Consider the following 18,160-nt stretch of genomic DNA (forward strand, 5'->3'; position numbering starts at 1 on the left):
CATAGAAAATTTAAACTTACTATAATAAGTCACATAGAAAAGTTACAGAAAATTCGCCTCTAGCGACACCCACCCCTGGGGGAAATTTTTGGATCTCTGCATGAGGTAGGTTGTATATATGCTATCCCCAAAATGAATAGAATTTTATCATAACAAAGGCATAAAAATTAATTTTCGTTCTTTCAATTCATATCAATGGCAAACTCTTTAACAGGTTGTATAGCACCAGTATTTCAATCCCCCCCCCCCAATTATGATTATTTACATGTACATGTAACTTCTATACAATACCTTATCAATAAATGATAATGATATGTGTTAATTTAAAATACTAACGTAAATGAAATACAATAATTAAAAATAAAATTCTTTCTTTGGTGATTCATGCAGGATATGAAGGTGAAGGTAGCGACATTGCAGAAAAAATACAAAACCCACCTTATATATATAGCAGGTTATGTTAATTTTTTCTCCAATGATCACTACCTTCATAACCCGCATGAATCATCAAAAAAAGCATTTTATTGATTATATTTACATCTTTCTTCTATCAAATTGATAAATCGTAAAAGTAAGAAAAATTAACTAAATTATTGTTAATGCACATCAGTATGTTAGAAAAAAGAAACAGCTAAATCTTCTTCTATAGGAATTTGAGTCGGACATCAGCGTGATTATTTTGTGCAGTCCGTGAATTTTCTTAATGGGTTGCTGAAGGTTTCAACTAATCGATAAAAGGGGCATGAAGATTTCAGTCCTGTCAGTTTCCACAAAGCTATGAATGTACAATCATATTTCTGTAAGAAATGGAAGGAATCATACTTCATGGATTTCAATGAAAAAAGACTGCACTGTAAATCAACTAATTCAAGAATAAATGTTTATTTACTAGATTATATATAGTTCATTAAAACATATGTAAATTATTTCTCTAAATTATTAACAGAAATAGGTCATATATATCTGGGACATAATATTCATAATCACTCCATAACAAGAACAAAATCTTCAGTAAAATATACATCATATGTAGAATGTTGACTAAAATTATCATCTTCAACAGAAAATGGTCATGGATATGTAAAAATGTAGTTATAAGGCATCATTTCACAATTTTACCTATGAAAAACAATTTCATCATTCTATATACAATGCAAATATATAAAAGTTGAATATATTAATAAAAACACAGGTAAACAAAACAATACACAAAATAGATGTCACAAAGGCAAGTTGAAAAAAACTGCACAAGGCTATATTTCGGCACAAACCAAAAAACTTTGATTTAAGTGAGCTTCCTTTATCTATTTAATTAATCTTTATTACAAGTGATGATGGCAGAACAATTTAACTTAAGACATCACTCCATACTGCAAACATGAGGATTAACAATGATTATGAAAAATCTAAAATATATACACATTCCAGGGGCGTAGCTTGAGATAATATTCTAGTGAGGCAAATCTTTTGTGGCATGGGGTCTGGAGGCCGCCTGAGGCCCCCAGCGCCCCCCCCCCCCCCCCCAAGGCTCTCCTCTGGTGGGAGGTTCATGGGGCGAAGCCCCCCTACGAAAAATGAATTAAGAAGTTTTAAAATGTAAAAAAAAAAAACCTTGTCCGCAACGGAGTTTTGTTATTTTACATTTCAGACCAGCATCTATTCACAGTATTGCCGTATACAAAATTTTGAATTATTAAGAAATTCAAAAATTGAGAACACGATTGTCGTATTCTCAATTTTTGAATTCTTTATAATTTAAAAATGTGTATACAACAGTATATAATAAAATAAAACTTCTACCATATTTAAGATGAATGAACATTTTTATTAAAAAAAAATAATAATCATTGTTTTACTTCAAAATTTAATGAGCCGATTCAGCGTTTTTTTTTTGGGAGTTTGCAAATTTTGTGAGAATATTGTCAACTGAGACCATTTGGTGCCTGTGAACAAAAATTAGGCAAGGACAACCAGACATTCCTCGGTCATTGTTGACCTTCCCCAATGTTTCAAGCGTCTCATTGCGGAGAAAGATATCTCGCAAGGGACTGAACCAACTGGCAAGGTGAGTAAAGTGCGGAATATGACATGCAAATTTAAGTGGGATTTGCTTAATTCTTAAATTTACAAAAGAAAGAATTTTTACTATGTGGGAGGGAATATCCCATTGATGGTCAAAAAAATTCTAGTGAGGCAGTTGCCTCATTGCCACAATGGAAGCTACGCCCCTGCATTCAACAACATACTGTAAAGATATTATATTTTAACATGAATGTTCATTGGTGATTTTCTACAAATTTTGAAAAGTGTAGATCATGTACTCACCCTATTTCTGAGAGTAACTGAGTTTATGTAAACATGTAAATTTTGGGATCTGATTAAATACTGGTAAGTGGAAGTTAGCACTGTCTTTTACCAAAAATCGTGCAAAACAGAATATATACACAGCCAAATTTAATACATTTACAGTATATTCTAACGGTACATAATATATCTTCAACACACTCACAAATCAAATTGTTAAACATGTATAATGGATCCATTAATTAACAACGAGAAAATATATAAATATATATATCTTCACAAAAAATATATATCATATTAATTAAAAAGTTCCTATGAATACAGTGTATATATACTAGTACTCAATATATATATTGCAATATTCTCTGTTCATTTAGAAGTAAAATCTCTCGCCTCACTAGGAAAACCACTGGTGAGATTTGGCATGCTCTAAAGCTTGTCTGGCCCTCTGAACAGCTCCCTGGCATTTCTCTCTCTTCATGAGTTTGTTCCCCTCAAAGTACCCCTCGTTCCGTGGAAGTCCGTGACTACCGTCAGCAAAAGTCACTAATCCTGATAAAATATTTATTAATTATTACAATAATATCAGGTGTATGTCTGATAAACAAGTGATGAATCACTCGGGTTTTCAAGGTGATTCATAATTGTTTCATCACGTTTTACTACAGACAATATTGGGTAACAGTTAGCTTAGTGCTGGACCAATTAGTAATAAATATTTTAATTGTCAGTCTGTAGTTTATATAATGAATATACTTAAGTAACTTTGTGGTTTTTTCTTATATAAGTAGAACTTTTGTTTATTTCAAATTTTATTCCAAGATAACAAAAAATATAATATATATCATTAATGAATGTACGATAACAATATTCTTAGTACCATATACTATCGCAACTTAATCCTTGAGCCTTAATTTCCAAGAACTATAAGAAAAACAACCTCAAATGTAATAAGTATAGGCATCCATGAAAACCCTCCCCCTTTTTTTTAAAACTTGATATATATCAAATACAGAACATTTTATCATCTGTTGAGATATCACCTAATTAAACTTCGATATCATTAAATTCAATGATATACAGTAAAACATGGTTAAAGCGATCACACTTAAAATGAATTGACACTTACAGCGAAGTGATTTTCATTCCCAATTACTATATTACATGTTGTAAATTTGACTGATGTAACGAATTACGCTTAATAACGAAGCAAAATTGCCCCTCCATGGCGCTTCGTTATATTAAACCGTGTTTTACTGTATCCTAAATGACCTACTGTTCCTACAGGGCTGTCTAGACTAACCTTGATTTGATGGAGAGCAACTCTATTTTGCATAAAATTTTAAAATTGGCTGCCGTTATTAATATAAACGTGTAAGGTGTTTATCCGAGCTCTGCCAAAAAGACCTGCGAAGTTGCGATTGCAAACTATACTTACTTTATTCACAAATCACATCCCCCTCCCCTCCTCCCGGCAGCAAATTAGCTGCTTTATAAGCTAACGATTAATATAGTGTTATACTATTCAAACCCAGTTTCTATAACTTTCTATGAAATTATTATAAGCTTTGATATTTGAATGTATTTGTATATATTTTTTTAATTAAAATTTTTATCAATAAGTGCAGCAATTAATATTAAAAAGAGCTAAATAAACAATATGTCATGTAGATTCAAATACCCGGTAATACATCATTATCATTGTTACAATATAATTAATAAAATAAAGAAGTTTTCATGATAAATGTAAAATTATACATAATACTGTTCACCAATCAGATATATTAAGTGTATCAAACACAGATAGAAAGATCATTATGATTTCTGCAGTAAAACAATATTTGCTGATTAATTTTTTCATAAATTAATATAAGTATAATAAATTATACATATTTTCTCACCATATCCACATATTTGACCACTTTTAAACTCTCCCTCATACTTCATCCCATCAGATCGAGTGAACACACCATATCCATTGAATTTTCCATTTTGGAATTCACCCTCATACCTGTAAGAAAGAATTATGATTGGTCACTATAGTTAACATAAAAACGTGATTTCGTTCAGGAGGACATGCAGGCAATAACAGATTTTTGTATAAATCTCAATTAAAATACATGAAATCAAGAAAATTGAATTTGATCGATTCATTTATAATATTTGTATATACATATATTAGAGACATAATTTATATATTACATGTATTATAAGTGACACAGGACTAAAAATTATATTTTAGTTTTATCAATTAATACAAGCTAGCTCAGAGAAGCGCGGAAAACATTAAAAACAGTTACCTAGACTTGTCGTTAAAAATCATGACCCCTGTTCCTTGACAAAGTCCATTGTCAAATATGCCAAAATACTGGGATCCATCGGGGAACTTCATCACCCCATACCCGTGTCGCTGTCCCTCCATCCAGTCCCCTGTGTATTCACTGCCATCTGGATACCTGTATGCTCCTTTCATTGTTTTCTAAATTCCTTGAATGTACATCTGATATGAGACAAAATAAATATATCTCAATTACTAGCTGCGTTATTCTTCTTGTAAAACTTGCTGATTGAGGCTAATTAATACAAGCTACTATACACATGTATATAAATGTTACATATATTTATATTTATATATCTATATATATATTATATATATAATACATGTAATATACTGTACAGAAGTGTTTAATGTGTGGATGTGTTTTTCTTCTTTCTACATTTCAGGGATATAAAATACAATCTACAAAAAGATTTATTCCTCTAAACATATCTTAAAACACTTCCCCATTCAGACTTTTATGTTTATATTTTATATGTATATATATATCTATAATCTATAAATAACATACATGTTCGTGTTTATTTTACAGCATATAAAGACACTGCTATTCAAAACCGAATCGAAATAGAACCGCCACACCCAAACATATATTTAACCCCATCTGATATCAAACAGATCAAGAACCGGGGAAGGTTTTTCTTTTCCTTGTTTATTTTGAACATCCACAAAGTGAAAGTAAAGCCGGGTGATAAAGAAACCAAAACACAAAAACATTATCTGCCACAATTAGTGTGGGGTATTACATGTACAATTACTACTGCTTCTGCTTTTGTCTCACCTGAGGATACCTGTTTTGTTTTCACCTGTGTACCGACTACGTCACAGTTTCGCTTCCTCAATGCGTACTACGTCACATTATATACAATGAAACATGGTTGACTGTGGGAACTCGAGATGCAGCCAAGAAAGACGGGCTTTTAGAAAAGAACTGCTGTCATGGAGCAAGAAAATACCAATAGCTGTCGGTATGTATAACTTTCTTTGTATTTAGATGTGTTTATGAGTTATACGAACCCCAAGAACCTAAATATACGATAAGACAGAGGTTGCTTCATTGTCAAAATTCAGACTCTCCGGCTGTTCCGTGATATGAGCACACCCCTTCCACAGGAATAAAATTTTGTACACTGAGGTTACATATATTCTAATTAAACCTCACTGAAATGCTCAAGTAGATTTCTTTCTTGCGATTTAGTTGCTATTTTGTGAAACAGGGAAAAATAGATTGAAAAAAGCATGCAATTTAATAGACAGGTAAATCATCTATCGATCGTCTCCCAAAATTCGGCTGATGATGATACTTGTGTGACGTTGACAATGGATGGCATGGACCGAGCTTTTGACAGGGAAGGAAATAAATATTTTTTGTACAAAAAAACCCCCCAAAAACTCGAATTTTCTAGACACAATTTTCACAGTTTTAATACTTATTTAATTAAACATCAACAGGTGATAATTTGAATTTACGTTTCACAACGTCTTGATGTGACATTTTTAATTTTGGTTGTGGGGATTATTGATTTTTTTTTCGTTGCTGTGGTGACTCTTGGCATTGAGTCTTATCCTTCTGTTCATATGTTAATTCTGTTCTCAACAGGTTTGGATCCCTGTTATTGATTAGGCAGTGTTGACACTCAAAATCACGTCCTCTAAACTGACATTGAATATTTCCTTCTTTACAAAAAATTCTCTCGTTTTACTTATTTAAAAAAGAGACTTATCAAAATTGTCTTACCAAAGTCATTACATATTTTAAATTTCTGTAGTTAAAATGAATTTGTTAAAAATCTTAAGTGTTAATGAATTAAAAATATTCTCTTAATTACCTTATTTTAATGTCAAGTATTTTAATTTCATTGCTTAATTTCATTAGCATATTTGATGGTATTTCATTTCATACATGCTAAAGATGCTTTAAATAGAAAAAAAAAATTGGCTCAAACTGCCTAATATAACTTAGATATTTGATTTAAAATTTAGAAAAGAACATTTTTAAAGCTGCTACCAATAATTTTCATGCAAAGCTTCGATACGCAAACACTGGTTGATTGATTTAGCTGAACATAATTTCAAAAAAAAGATAAGTTTTGGCACAACAATGCCTTTCTCTCCAAAAGATTTTTCCATTAAGCGTTAAATTCAACTTTATGGGTGAAGACCATGGAAGAGAGTGCCACTCTTCTGGATTAGATGATCTCCAAACTCCCACCTCATATTTTTTTCATATGCTTTAAATTAGTTATTTTGTGCGTACATGGGATATTTTCTTAAATCTCTCTCTTTTTTTTTTTTTTTTTACCTCTTTGCATCACAATTCAAGACACAATTAATTATAATTTTTGATATTTGAGATAATGCAACAGCATGATCGAGACATGACTTTTTTTTATCACCTGTTGCATTTGATGCCCAACTTTCTAAACCCATGGTCATAAGATTCCTATACAGAACTAGTATACTTATTGTTCTCGAACAATCACAGGTCTTACCATCTTATCGTGTTATATGTTTGCATCATTTCTGTTTCGATAGAATTGATATAATGCTTTCTCTGCATTACTTCATGTAAAAATAATGTCAAAAGATTTTGTATCACTATGGTTTTTAAAAAATGACCTCTACCTTTGACCTTAACATCATTTTGATTGACAAAGATCAACTTTTCATTTTCAAGTGGTCCGATGTCGGACGTATGGTTCAAAAGTTTTAGGTGCATGTTTTTACAAAATTAAGAAACTTTCAGGGGTAATAACTACTTTAAGGCGACATTAGATCCTTTTGATATGAATAGATTGAAAGATTTTTATCCAGATGAAGTCAACTTAAGACATTGGTAAAAGTTTCAAGTCTCTATCTCTTACAATTTACGAGGAGTAGAGATCACAAGGTTTTTGTACAATAACTCTTTAACTGTATCTTTTATTGACAATAGTTATTTAAGTACTCCAAAACTCTATAACTGTACCATCAGTGTATACAACAGTTTTAGATGGATATTTCTCAAATTGATATGGGCTGGGATATGTCGATTGAATAATTAAGTGCCCGCATACATTTTGTGCATGCATGTATTTGTATTTGAAATTGTCATTTTGTTTTCAACAGGGCTGGAAAGAATTGCAGAGGAATTTGGAGGGAAGGAAAACATCACAGAACTGTTGTTGCCATTTAATTGTAAGAGCCCTGCATTTACACCTACCCTGTATCCCGAGCCCTTGCTTCATTAAAAAAATATAGTAATGCATTGAGAATTATGAATATGTCAACGTGAAAGCAAAAATGTACTCAAAACCATTAAATCCAATAACTGCTGATTACTTTAAGACTAAATATAGCAGCACCTACATGTAGCTATCTGAATACAAGTTTCCAACTGTGTACAAAATACCATGTATAGCCAATCAGTATATAATTTTAGAATAAATCATAAAACATAATTTTATTGACTTTGGGAAAGCTCTTCATGCATTAGCTAATGGTAGCTTTAATTCCTTCAAGCATTGTGTCATAATTGTCTAAGGGTGTGTCAGTAAGGTGTTATTATAAGGAAGGTGTGTCTGTAAGGTGTTATTATAAGGAAGGTGTGTCTGTAAGGTGTTATTATTAGGAAGGTGTGTCTGTAAGGTGTTATTATTAGGAAGGTGTGTCTGTAAGGTGTTATTATAAGGAAAGTGTCAGTAAGTGTTATTATAAGGAAGGTGTGTCTGTAAGGTGTTATTATTAGGAAGGTGTGTCTGTAAGGTGTTATTATAAGGAAAGTGTCAGTAAGTGTTATTATAAGGAAGGTGTGTCTGTAAGGTGTTATTATTAGGAAGGTGTGTCTGTAAGGTGTTATTATAAGGAAAATGTCAGTAAGTGTTATTATAAGGAAGGTGTGTCTGTAAGGTGTTATTATTAGGAAGGTGTGTCTGTAAGGTGTTATTATAAGGAAAATGTCAGTAAGTGTTATTATAAGGAAGGTGTGTCAGTGAGGTGTTATTATAAGGAAGGTGTCAGTAAGTGTTATTATAAGGAAGGTGTGTCAGTGAGGTGTTATTCTAAGGAAAGTGTGTCAGTAAGTGTTATTATAAGGAAGGTGTGTCAGTGAGGTGTTATTCTGAGGAAAGTGTGTCAGTAAGTGTTATTATAAGGAAGGTGTGTCAGTAAGGTGCTATTATAAGGAAGGTGTGTCAGTAAGGTGTTGATATAAGGAAGACATAATTTTTTAATTACTATTGGTATACAGTGGTATAAATAGCTATTAGTAATTATATTAAGTACTTCCTGTTACCAAAACTGTATAGCTGTCTAAGCTGGCCACTCTTAGTGTTTCATGAACTCAGAAGTCCAATTTCATTCTACTAAATTGGAAAGATTTGAATTATTTCAGCATTAGAAAGCTGTATTTAACCATTTATTTCAGCAAAAGTTACAAAATAATGTAAAGTATTCTTAAATAAGGTATCAGCATTTTTTATTTTAATTATTACTTTTGGTACAGGTCTGGAGGATGGAATAACGAGGGATTGGAAGCAGGAACAGACATGTTTTTTTTGTGAATCTCGGCTGCAGAACTTGTTCGTGAGTAGCCTTTTAAAAGAATGTAACAGTTAAATGTACATAAACAAAGTGCTGATAAATATGTTTTGCAGATGCTTTCATCTAAAGCATGTTTCAAAGCTAAAAGAATTATAATGAAATGATATCAACTATCGCCTAATGCTCACTTGCCTGTTTGAAAGTAGAGGATTAATTACTGTAACAGTGCATGAAGACATTTTACTCTTGTCTACACTCCTAGATTTTAGGTTTGCAGTTCATAAATACTAACTGTTAAAAAGACACTTAAATATGTTTTATGAATACATACAAGGAAATCAATGTCAGGAAATTTTAGGCTTTTAACCAAATTCAGCCATGCACAGTGCGTTCTGTGTAGGTAGATTTTTTCAATCTGATTAAAATCAATATTGAAATATTAATAGTTGAAATTATTTTTTTATCGGCACTACACGAGGGTGTAGCAATAATTAAAGAAAAAAAGGAGCGGATCTAGGATCTGGTTTTAATCAGATTGGTAGTTTTTCACAAATATGATCTGTTTTTACATCACATGCAAAAAGGAGAAGCCAAATCTTATAATATTGTATTTTTATCAAGCATATGATTGTTGGATAGCTGTAAATAAATTCTGTTATAGACCTTACTATACTCAACATAGAAAATGTATATACCTCACTATACTAAAAATAGATTTTCATGACAAAAAACTGGTTTTTGTACGCGCGACATGTGACGTAACAATAGCAAAATCAACGCCTTTACATTTTGATAAAAATATTTTACTGTTAAACTTTTGAAGAGAATTAGTATGAAAACCATGTATTGATCTCATCAGAAGGCTATAACTATATATAATAATGTTTCTTCTAAATGTTAGTAAACTGAGATAAGAAGGAGTGTACATTTAGAGGCAAATGATGAATCGGATGATGTTTTCATAACCACAATTTATTTCTATGTTTTATTATGTAATAATGGGTCTGACTTAGTCAAAGATGAAAAGCACTATTTACTAGTATTTAATTGCTAACGTAACATCATTGACACTCTTTTTCATATCATAAGTTTGAACACAATTAAATGTAGATGTATCTAACAATTAAGAAATTCCTGAATATATATTTTAGTAAAACAAAATTAATTTGGTAGTTGGTACAAATCAAAGAACTTTAATGTGCCTCATCTACTGTAATTGGATATACCGGTACAAGTATACATTGTATATTTAAAGTATATGAATTGTATAATTTTAGACTAGGAAATAGTGTTTTTCTCTAATTTTTTAACTAAAATTATTTATTAATATAGATTCTCTCTCTCTCTCTCTCTTTCTCTATCTCTCTTCTCTCTCTCTCTCTCTCTCTCTCTGATTCTACTGCATTGTTCATGTTCATTTTGTTCATTTAATTTGCTAGCTGTCTCATGGGGAAAAAATCAAATAAAAAGTCACATTTGGTACATGTAGGTGTTGAGAAAAAGAAAGATAACTCTAAATGCTACAAAAGAAATGTTCATTTAATAGAATTCAATACATGTATATATTTTTGTCACTTTGAAAAGACAGAAGACTTATTGTTAATGTTGTTATGTGATATTTTTAGAAAAATGTTAGAGAGTTATGTATTCAAAGAACTGCCATCCCAAATTTAGAATGAATTATATAATCTCTGCATAAGAATTTGACAATACATATGGATTTTTCTCATGAATGTGTTGTTTTTGAAAGGTTAGCAATTATGATTTTTTGCTATTATTATATTTTAATGATGTGAGTGATTTTATTTCATAACAGGAGGCTGTGTCGCAGTTGATGAAAGAAGCAAAAGATGGCAAAAGTTTACAAGACAACCCTAGTAAGTCTGTTCACATGGGTACTATCACATCTGTCCCCCACAAGATTTCTAGCTATGTTCATGTAATCAAAACATTCAAGTATAAATGTTTAATTGTCCCCCGCCGCAACGCTGAGCGGGGACATAGAAATGCCGGGCATCCGTCCCTGGGTCTGTGGGTCCGTGTGTCTGTGGGTCCGTGTGTCCGTGTGTCCGTCCGTCACACTTTTTTGTAAGCGCTCTCATGCCTACAAATTTTGACGGATTTTCATTAAATTTATACCAAATGTTTATACCACTATTACCTTGGTCAAGTTCGAAAATCAGCATTGGTCGATACTTTTTGTTGGAGTTATGGGACTTTTACCACAATAATGACTCCGTTTTATCCAAAAATTGACCTTGTAAGCACTCTCATGCCTACAAATTTTGACGGATTTTCATTAAATTTATACCAAATGTTTATACCACTAATACCTTGGTCAAGTTCGAAAATCAGCATTGGTCGATACTTTTTGTTGGAGTTATGGGACTTTGACCACAATAATGACTCCGTTTTATCCAAAAATTGACCTTGTAAGCGCTCTCATGCCTACAAATTTTGACGGATTTTCATTAAATTTATACCAAATGTTTATACCACTAATACCTTGGTCAAGTTCCTAAATCAGCCTTGGTCGATAGACTCGATACTAGTATACTGCTTGACCGGCGGGGGACCCAGGAATTCTATTCTTGTTTAATGTTTTGTTTCTCTGGCACCAGGCGCACCACATTAAGTCTCCCACACTTATAAATTTCATTTGCCTTTAATATTGAAAAGTGGAATAACTCTGACAGTTTTTCATTTTTTAAATTAGAAAAAATGGAGTTATTTCACTTTTCAATTTGTGCAGTGAAAACCTGCCTGTTTGAATTTTAAATTGGCCTGGGAAACTTTTTTTTTGTAAATTTTACTAGAAGTGAGGGGGTGTAATATTTATCAAATATTTACAGCAATCTATAATTTAATTACTAGTGTGTACATTTGCATTGCATGTTAAACAATTATGATATCCATACTGGCACTGTACCAGTTATCGGCTAAAATTTAACGTTTTCTTTTCGTAATTCCTTATTTCTTGATATTTTTGGATAAAAATTGACATACTTTAAAAAGTGAACTCCTTATTTATCAATCTGTTAGTTTATATCATTATTTAGAACCCAAAACATCTTGTTTTGTGCTTTTAAGCACGCCCCGAATTTGCCGAGTTTTTACGATTTACTGTACCAGTTATCGGCTTCGTGATAATAACATAGTAAAAATCTGTGTTCAAGTTGATTTTATACTCTGCTAAATGTATTTTGAATTATGCCCCTTGTGAGGTCAGACTCAATTATTCGGGGTGATGATACATTATAAACAAAACTCATAAAATAATTTGTTTATTATCATACGGTAATACACCAAATCGTATACTTTTCAATACATAATTGTGCAATCAGGCGTTCAATTGCGCTACAAATCTCTCGGAAATTCGTGAATTCCTTTTTGTTTATACATGTTAAATGTATTGATTTTATATGTCAAATCAAAGAAGGGATATAATAACGTATCACAAAGAGGTAATATTCTATTTTTAACTTATTACTTCACTTCCCCCTCTGCTGAAAGTGCAAAGATGTAAAATCAGCGGTAAACAATGATCGTTTAAGCTCATGTATAAAACATATTCAAGAAAGTTTTCAAGCAAACTTACTTTTCTTTATTCGAAAAAGACGACTGAATTAAAAAATCTTGGATTGTCGCGTGCTATAAACCCGAACTCTCAGTTTAGCCGATAGCTGGTCTTAGCCGATAACTGGTACAGTACCAGTATGCATGTATCTAGTCTTTGGGTACCCTTTTATAAAATCCTTTTGGCTCTACCATTTGACATGACTATTCCATTGCTGTTGTAAAAATTATATTTTTTTAAAAAGTTCAAACCCAAAATTCAAGCAAAATATTGAACTTTATTTGATTAAGCATTTGTATTGAATGGTTTTGAAATTTCAGTGAATGGATTACCAGTATTCCTAAAGAATGAACTATGACATCATTTTTTCTTCTTTTGTAATAAAAGCTGGTCATAACCTGAATTGGTTCCAGTCATTTTGTACTGTAACTTCATATCAACATTAACCAATTTATTCCATTTCTGGCACCTTCTCCATCAGATGAATGAAAAGAGTCAAAGTTGCAAAATTTCAAAAGATTGAAGATGGCTCAATCAAATTAAATAAGAACTTCTACTCCCTGGTTTTCAATATGTGGTGACCAATTTTGGATGAAAATAGCTCGACTTCTTTCAGGTTTTAGATATCTCCAGGAGTTGCTACCATACTGCCCCCAGTTTTACACAGACCATGTTGGTAGGGAGCTGCTGGCAGAACTTAGATCCACCACCACTCAGTCGCTGGAAAACATGGAGACGGAGGCTGCTGCAAGTAGAGATGCACAGGACCCCATAGAACTCAAGATCCCACACATAGTGGCTCAGACGTGGTAAGAAGTTAAAGCGGTGTGTGCTGCATGATACCAATAGTTTATAATTCTGAGGTAGGAAGAAAGAACTGATTTAAACTAAAATGCCTTAGAACGATTTTTGATTCACTTTACGAAATGAATTATGTTTTTGAGTTGTTTGATGTTTTATCAAGAATATTTAAATTTCAATAAAGTCATCTATGCATGTATTAAAAGCTTCAGATTTAGGTCTTGACCATTATATTTAACAATTAAAATCTTTGATTTTCGTAAGGCCCTTTGCAAATTATTATTTTTTAAGTCTCATCTTTTTTATTATTTATTACATTGTACTTATATTGAATATAAGAAAGAAATTGAATTCCTAATTATCATTATTTTCCATCTTATTTTCAAGCTCAACCCTGCCCAAGAAAAAGGAATCAACAAGTGTCAATTGTAAAAAGTCTTATACAGATGAGGAACTGCTAGCAGCTGTGTCGGAGATTCAGAGCGGAAAACTAGGAACTCGTCGTGCTTCCGTCTTGTACGGAATTCCGAGATCCACGCTTCGTAACAAAATTTTTAAAATGGGCATTGACAAACAAGAACCTGTAGCTCCAGTAAGCTTATTTCTCCTGCTTTTTGCAATAATTCATTCACAGTTAAATTCATGCAAATTGATATGAAAATTAAAATGAAGTAGATAGAAGTTAAATAGAATAATTTGCCTAAAATTTAATTTTGGTATCTTGTGTACATCAGGAATGAATGTTTGTGTTATGAAAGTTTATAGTTTAAATAGATTTTAAAAAGTGAGAAATTTGTTATTTTACTTTAACTAATTTTTAAAAATATTAGGTGAAGAGTGAGTTATAAATATATTTAGACAATACAAGTAAAAGTTTATTCAAATCAAAGCTATAATAATGATGTCACATTGATATGACAGATATCCTCAATGACATTTACTTTAGAAGAAAACAAGCTGTTGGCTTCGAATATATGAAATTTCTTAGCTGATGATTAATTTCTGAAAATGTCCCATGCAATTAACTTTGTCGTTTAATTTGTAGGCAGCTGAGATTGAGGAACCTACAGAACTTGCGTTGAAATGGACAGATCTTATACCTGGGGCCAGCATGGCACTTCTGCCGTTTTCTCTACCTTACGCCATAGACTGGAGTGCTGAATTAGAAAATCAATATGAGACTCAAGAGAAGAAGTTAGAATACCTGCGAAAGAAGCATAATCTAAATCGTAGAAAGGAGGAATATTTTGCTCATTACTCCCACGACCTAAAACTACCAATTCTGAAGAATATTATTAAAAAGCTGGCTGAAGAGAGAATAGAGATGGAGCGAAATGCCTTTCGAGTTCGCCAGCAAGATGATTTTGCAGGAAAACGCATACTCTCTCCACGGATGTCCCCAAGAAATGGTAATGTAGAAGTTCCCTCCCCTGAGAGTTCATCAGACATTATAATACCGTCCTTTCAGCCCATGCACCATAAGGTAGAGAGCAAGGTTGAAAATCATTATCAAAGTTCGTTGGACAAGATAGAAAATGCAGCTGTTGGAGAAACCTTGAAAGACATCATCGTGAAGACAATCTCAGAGAAAGTCAAGTTTAAATCTCAAGCTCTTTCAGAGCTCTGCCAGGGCCTAGCTCGAAGCATGGAGACGGAAAATTTCACTCATTCCAATTCCCCATCACCTGCCAAAAGAATTCGCCATGATGATGGTGACAAGAAAAAATCCACCGATAATCCGACAAAGAAAACTCGCCCAAAACGTGGACAGTACAGAAAATACAACAGTCAGTTGTTGATGGAAGCAGTAAAAGCTGTTCAGAGAGGGGAAATGAGTGTACATAGGGCAGGCAGTTACTATGGGGTGCCACACTCAACATTAGAGTACAAGGTCAAAGAGAGACATCTCCTCAGGCAGAAGAAAATAAAAGAGCAGAGAGAACAGAGAGAAGCTGAGCAAGGCCCATCTTCTACAACTCCTAGTAAGAAGTCCAGTGAACATGGGAAAGCTGGTTCAGAGAAGAAGGAATCTAATTCCAAGAAGTTGGAAGCGAAAGAAGAAAAAGAGAGCAGTAAGAAGACCAGTGTAGGGGGTTCAGGGTGGATTGCCCCATTTCTCCCTGGGGGGCCGGGGCTTGCCGGTCTAGGAGGCCTGTACAACTCTTCTGGGTTTGCTTTAAACACCCCTGCATCAGAGCTTTTGAGAAAGCTGCAACATAAAGTACAGAACAAAGCTGGGAGCGATCAGGAAAGTTTTGAGCAGCTTGTAAAGCCAGGAGCACTCTCAGAGAGATTCCTTTATCTTCATTAATATAATGAAAATTAGGAAAACAGAAATTACTCATAGATTTAGAAATACAAAAGTTTATTTAGTAAAAAAAGTAGTAGATGGGAATAAACTATTTCCTTAAAGGTTTATATGAAACACAGTTATTCTCTTGCCATAGTGTTTTTTATCCATATGGTTTAAGTGCCTATCAGAATTTTGACAGCTGTGTGTGATGGCATTCACTAGTTAAGAATAGGAAGGTTCTAGACATTTCTGTGGTTTGATATATTTTTTACTCGACATTCCATATATTTTGATATAATGCCTCACACAATATTCCATTGAAATTGTAAAATGGTTAGAGATGAACTAGTGATAAGTTTCATGTACTTTTTGCGTGGTCAGGATTTTGTTTTTCTTAGTGTATTATCTCACATACATGAATGTGTGATAATTTCGTTTGAATATTTTTCTATGATGCTGGACCAATTCAGGTGACACATAATGTGCTTTGGTTAGTTTATAGCAACAGGATAACGTAGTGGAAACATTAGAAGATTTACCGAAACATATACCTCTATTTAAGATGTAGAACTTATACAAATAATCTGGAAACTTGAGTTACTTAAATGAATAATGCTAATTAAATGTATTCCTAATGGTGCTTTTTTGCTGCGAATAATTATTACAGTTCCATTTGTAGTTTAATTGTATCGTTTTAGCTGTTGTCTCGGTTTAGAGCTGTTGATTATGACCTATAAGTCCTATACCTAATTAATGTTATATTGTTCAGAAAAAAAGTCAGCTTCTTTCAATTTATACATTGTTTTTTTTATTGATTTTTTAAAAGTGATTGCTCAACTGTGAATTGTCTACAATTTGATTTGGTTTTTGTAAATGTAAGTTAACTGTAGTAACTGAAACTTTTATACATTAGTGTAGATGTAAGATAAACACTAGCATTTTCTTCAAATGTTTACTTTTACTAAAAAATACAGCTATTTTTAGTGTAAAACTTTGGTCACCAGCAACCACTGGTCAAATGTAGTATTTTTATTATTTATGAAATTGAATATATGTAAAGGGAAACTAACAGTAATTATGAGATCCAGTGCCTTTGAAATTAAGGTTTTACTTACGCGAAATATTAACTGTAAACTATTATCTCTCATTATATTTATGACTTTGAAATATCTTTTTCTATAAGAGTTTTATCTCGAAGTCTAATTTTCAAAAAGAAAAAAAGAGATATTTTCTAGGGGTATTTTATTATTTGATGTTTTTTTTGGTTTCATAAGTAGATATTTGTTAAGATATTCTTTTTTTAACAAAAAAAAAATGTAGTTCTTTTTCCAATAAGCTCTAGTCAGTTTGTTTTTCATTTAAAAGCAGTGCAATATTTTTTTCTGTTATTGTCGTTCATGAGAATTATGTTGTTATTCTTGTTTTGTTTATTTATTTATTGTTTTGATCTGTGTTTTTTGTAAAGTTATTTACAATGTAATTTAATATATAGTTTAATTACTGCATATAGACAAACTGCGTAATGGTTCATTCTTTAGAATTGATGGTTCATTCTTTAGAATTGAATTCAAATTGTGTTCAAATCGGGTTTATATTCAGTAATTTAGATATCTGGAATATTGCTCATCTGCCTGTAGTGTTCTACAACAGTTGTTTAGAGGCTTTTTCAATAGCTTGTTTGTTATCAAAATATTTTCTTTTAAATTTAAGAATAGCTGTATAAATTGGAGAAATTTTCACGCCTAATGATTTTATGTAAAAAGAAATAAATGGGTCCCAAATATATATCCCCATATTGTGGGATATTATATGTTAATTTTTTTTACTAGCATTGATTAATTCTGCTTATTACTAGTTCCAGTATACTGCCCAAGGGAGAGAAACTAATTTAAATATATTTGTTAATTTAAGTATCGTACCTGGCAAGTATCTATCAGATTCTATTTGTATAAATTTTGAGATTACCAAGTCTTGAACTGAATTTTTTGATAGAAAGGCAATCATGCTAAAAATCCTATGTTTACCACAAGAGAAATCCATTTTTTAACCATCATTGAAATTCCCTTTTACGTATATGACGTGTGCTTCAGCAAGTCTTTAATTGATAACACAACTCCTGTCTCTGGCCACCCCTCTCCTAATTCCGTGATTTTGTTATTATTTTTTTTGTAAATGTGCCTTTTATTGTTTTATATACATGTCTCGTACATTCCTTACTTCTGTTTGATGTGAAGATATTTAATGAAAGTTTATGTCTCTAATAAAAGAAGAGAAAAAAACCACAAAATTGGATTTCTTATTTGATGGGAATGTTTTTTCTTTGATA

General features: G+C 32.1%; 2 protein-coding genes across 3 annotated transcripts; one reads left to right on the forward strand and one right to left on the reverse strand.

The window, feature by feature from the left end:
- Positions 1–866: 866 nt before the first annotated feature.
- Positions 867–5,561, reverse strand: LOC105346627 (MORN repeat-containing protein 4). Of its 2 annotated transcripts, none has more exons than XM_011455295.4 (4): positions 5,424–5,561; positions 4,605–4,804; positions 4,206–4,315; positions 867–2,856 (listed from the first exon to the last, which is right to left on the reverse strand). In XM_011455295.4, exons 2-4 carry the CDS (start codon positions 4,775–4,777, stop codon positions 2,702–2,704), a joined length of 438 nt encoding a protein of 145 aa, XP_011453597.2. In that variant the 5' UTR covers positions 4,778–4,804; positions 5,424–5,561; the 3' UTR covers positions 867–2,701. The 2 variants fall into 2 exon arrangements, with proteins under 2 accessions (XP_011453597.2, XP_011453598.2); XM_011455296.4 differs by lacking the exon at positions 5,424–5,561 and adding an exon at positions 5,154–5,274.
- On the forward strand, positions 5,476–18,138 carry LOC105346628 (mushroom body large-type Kenyon cell-specific protein 1). The gene is made up of 7 exons (XM_034472966.2): positions 5,476–5,610; positions 7,751–7,819; positions 9,126–9,205; positions 10,980–11,040; positions 13,357–13,549; positions 13,929–14,133; positions 14,587–18,138. The coding sequence occupies exons 1-7, from the start codon at positions 5,517–5,519 to the stop codon at positions 15,850–15,852; spliced, it is 1,968 nt and encodes a 655-aa protein (XP_034328857.2). The 5' UTR covers positions 5,476–5,516; the 3' UTR covers positions 15,853–18,138.
- The last annotated feature ends 22 nt before the right edge of the window (positions 18,139–18,160 follow it).

The sequence above is a fragment of the Magallana gigas genome, chromosome 8 (assembly GCF_963853765.1).
Source record: "Magallana gigas chromosome 8, xbMagGiga1.1, whole genome shotgun sequence".
In the NCBI taxonomy this organism is placed as follows: Eukaryota; Metazoa; Mollusca; class Bivalvia; order Ostreida; family Ostreidae; genus Magallana; species Magallana gigas.

What these genes read in the sequence shown, in the direction of transcription:
- LOC105346628 (XM_034472966.2), top strand. Translation starts at nt 5,517, where the DNA reads ATGGTTGACTGTGGGAACTCGAGATGCAGCCAAGAAAGACGGGCTTTT. An exon ending in GAAAATACCAATAGCTGTCG is followed by an intron (nt 5,611 to 7,750) that starts GTATGTATAACT and finishes TGTTTTCAACAG; the next exon opens with GGCTGGAAAGAATTGCAGAG. An exon ending in CTCGGCTGCAGAACTTGTTC is followed by an intron (nt 9,206 to 10,979) that starts GTGAGTAGCCTT and finishes ATTTCATAACAG; the next exon opens with GAGGCTGTGTCGCAGTTGAT.
- LOC105346627 (XM_011455295.4), bottom strand. Translation starts at nt 4,777, where the DNA reads ATGAAAGGAGCATACAGGTATCCAGATGGCAGTGAATACACAGGGGAC. An exon ending in ATTTTTAACGACAAGTCTAG is followed by an intron (nt 4,316 to 4,604) that starts GTAACTGTTTTT and finishes TCTTTCTTACAG; the next exon opens with GTATGAGGGTGAATTCCAAA. An exon ending in TGGTCAAATATGTGGATATG is followed by an intron (nt 2,857 to 4,205) that starts GTGAGAAAATAT and finishes ATATTTTATCAG; the next exon opens with GATTAGTGACTTTTGCTGAC.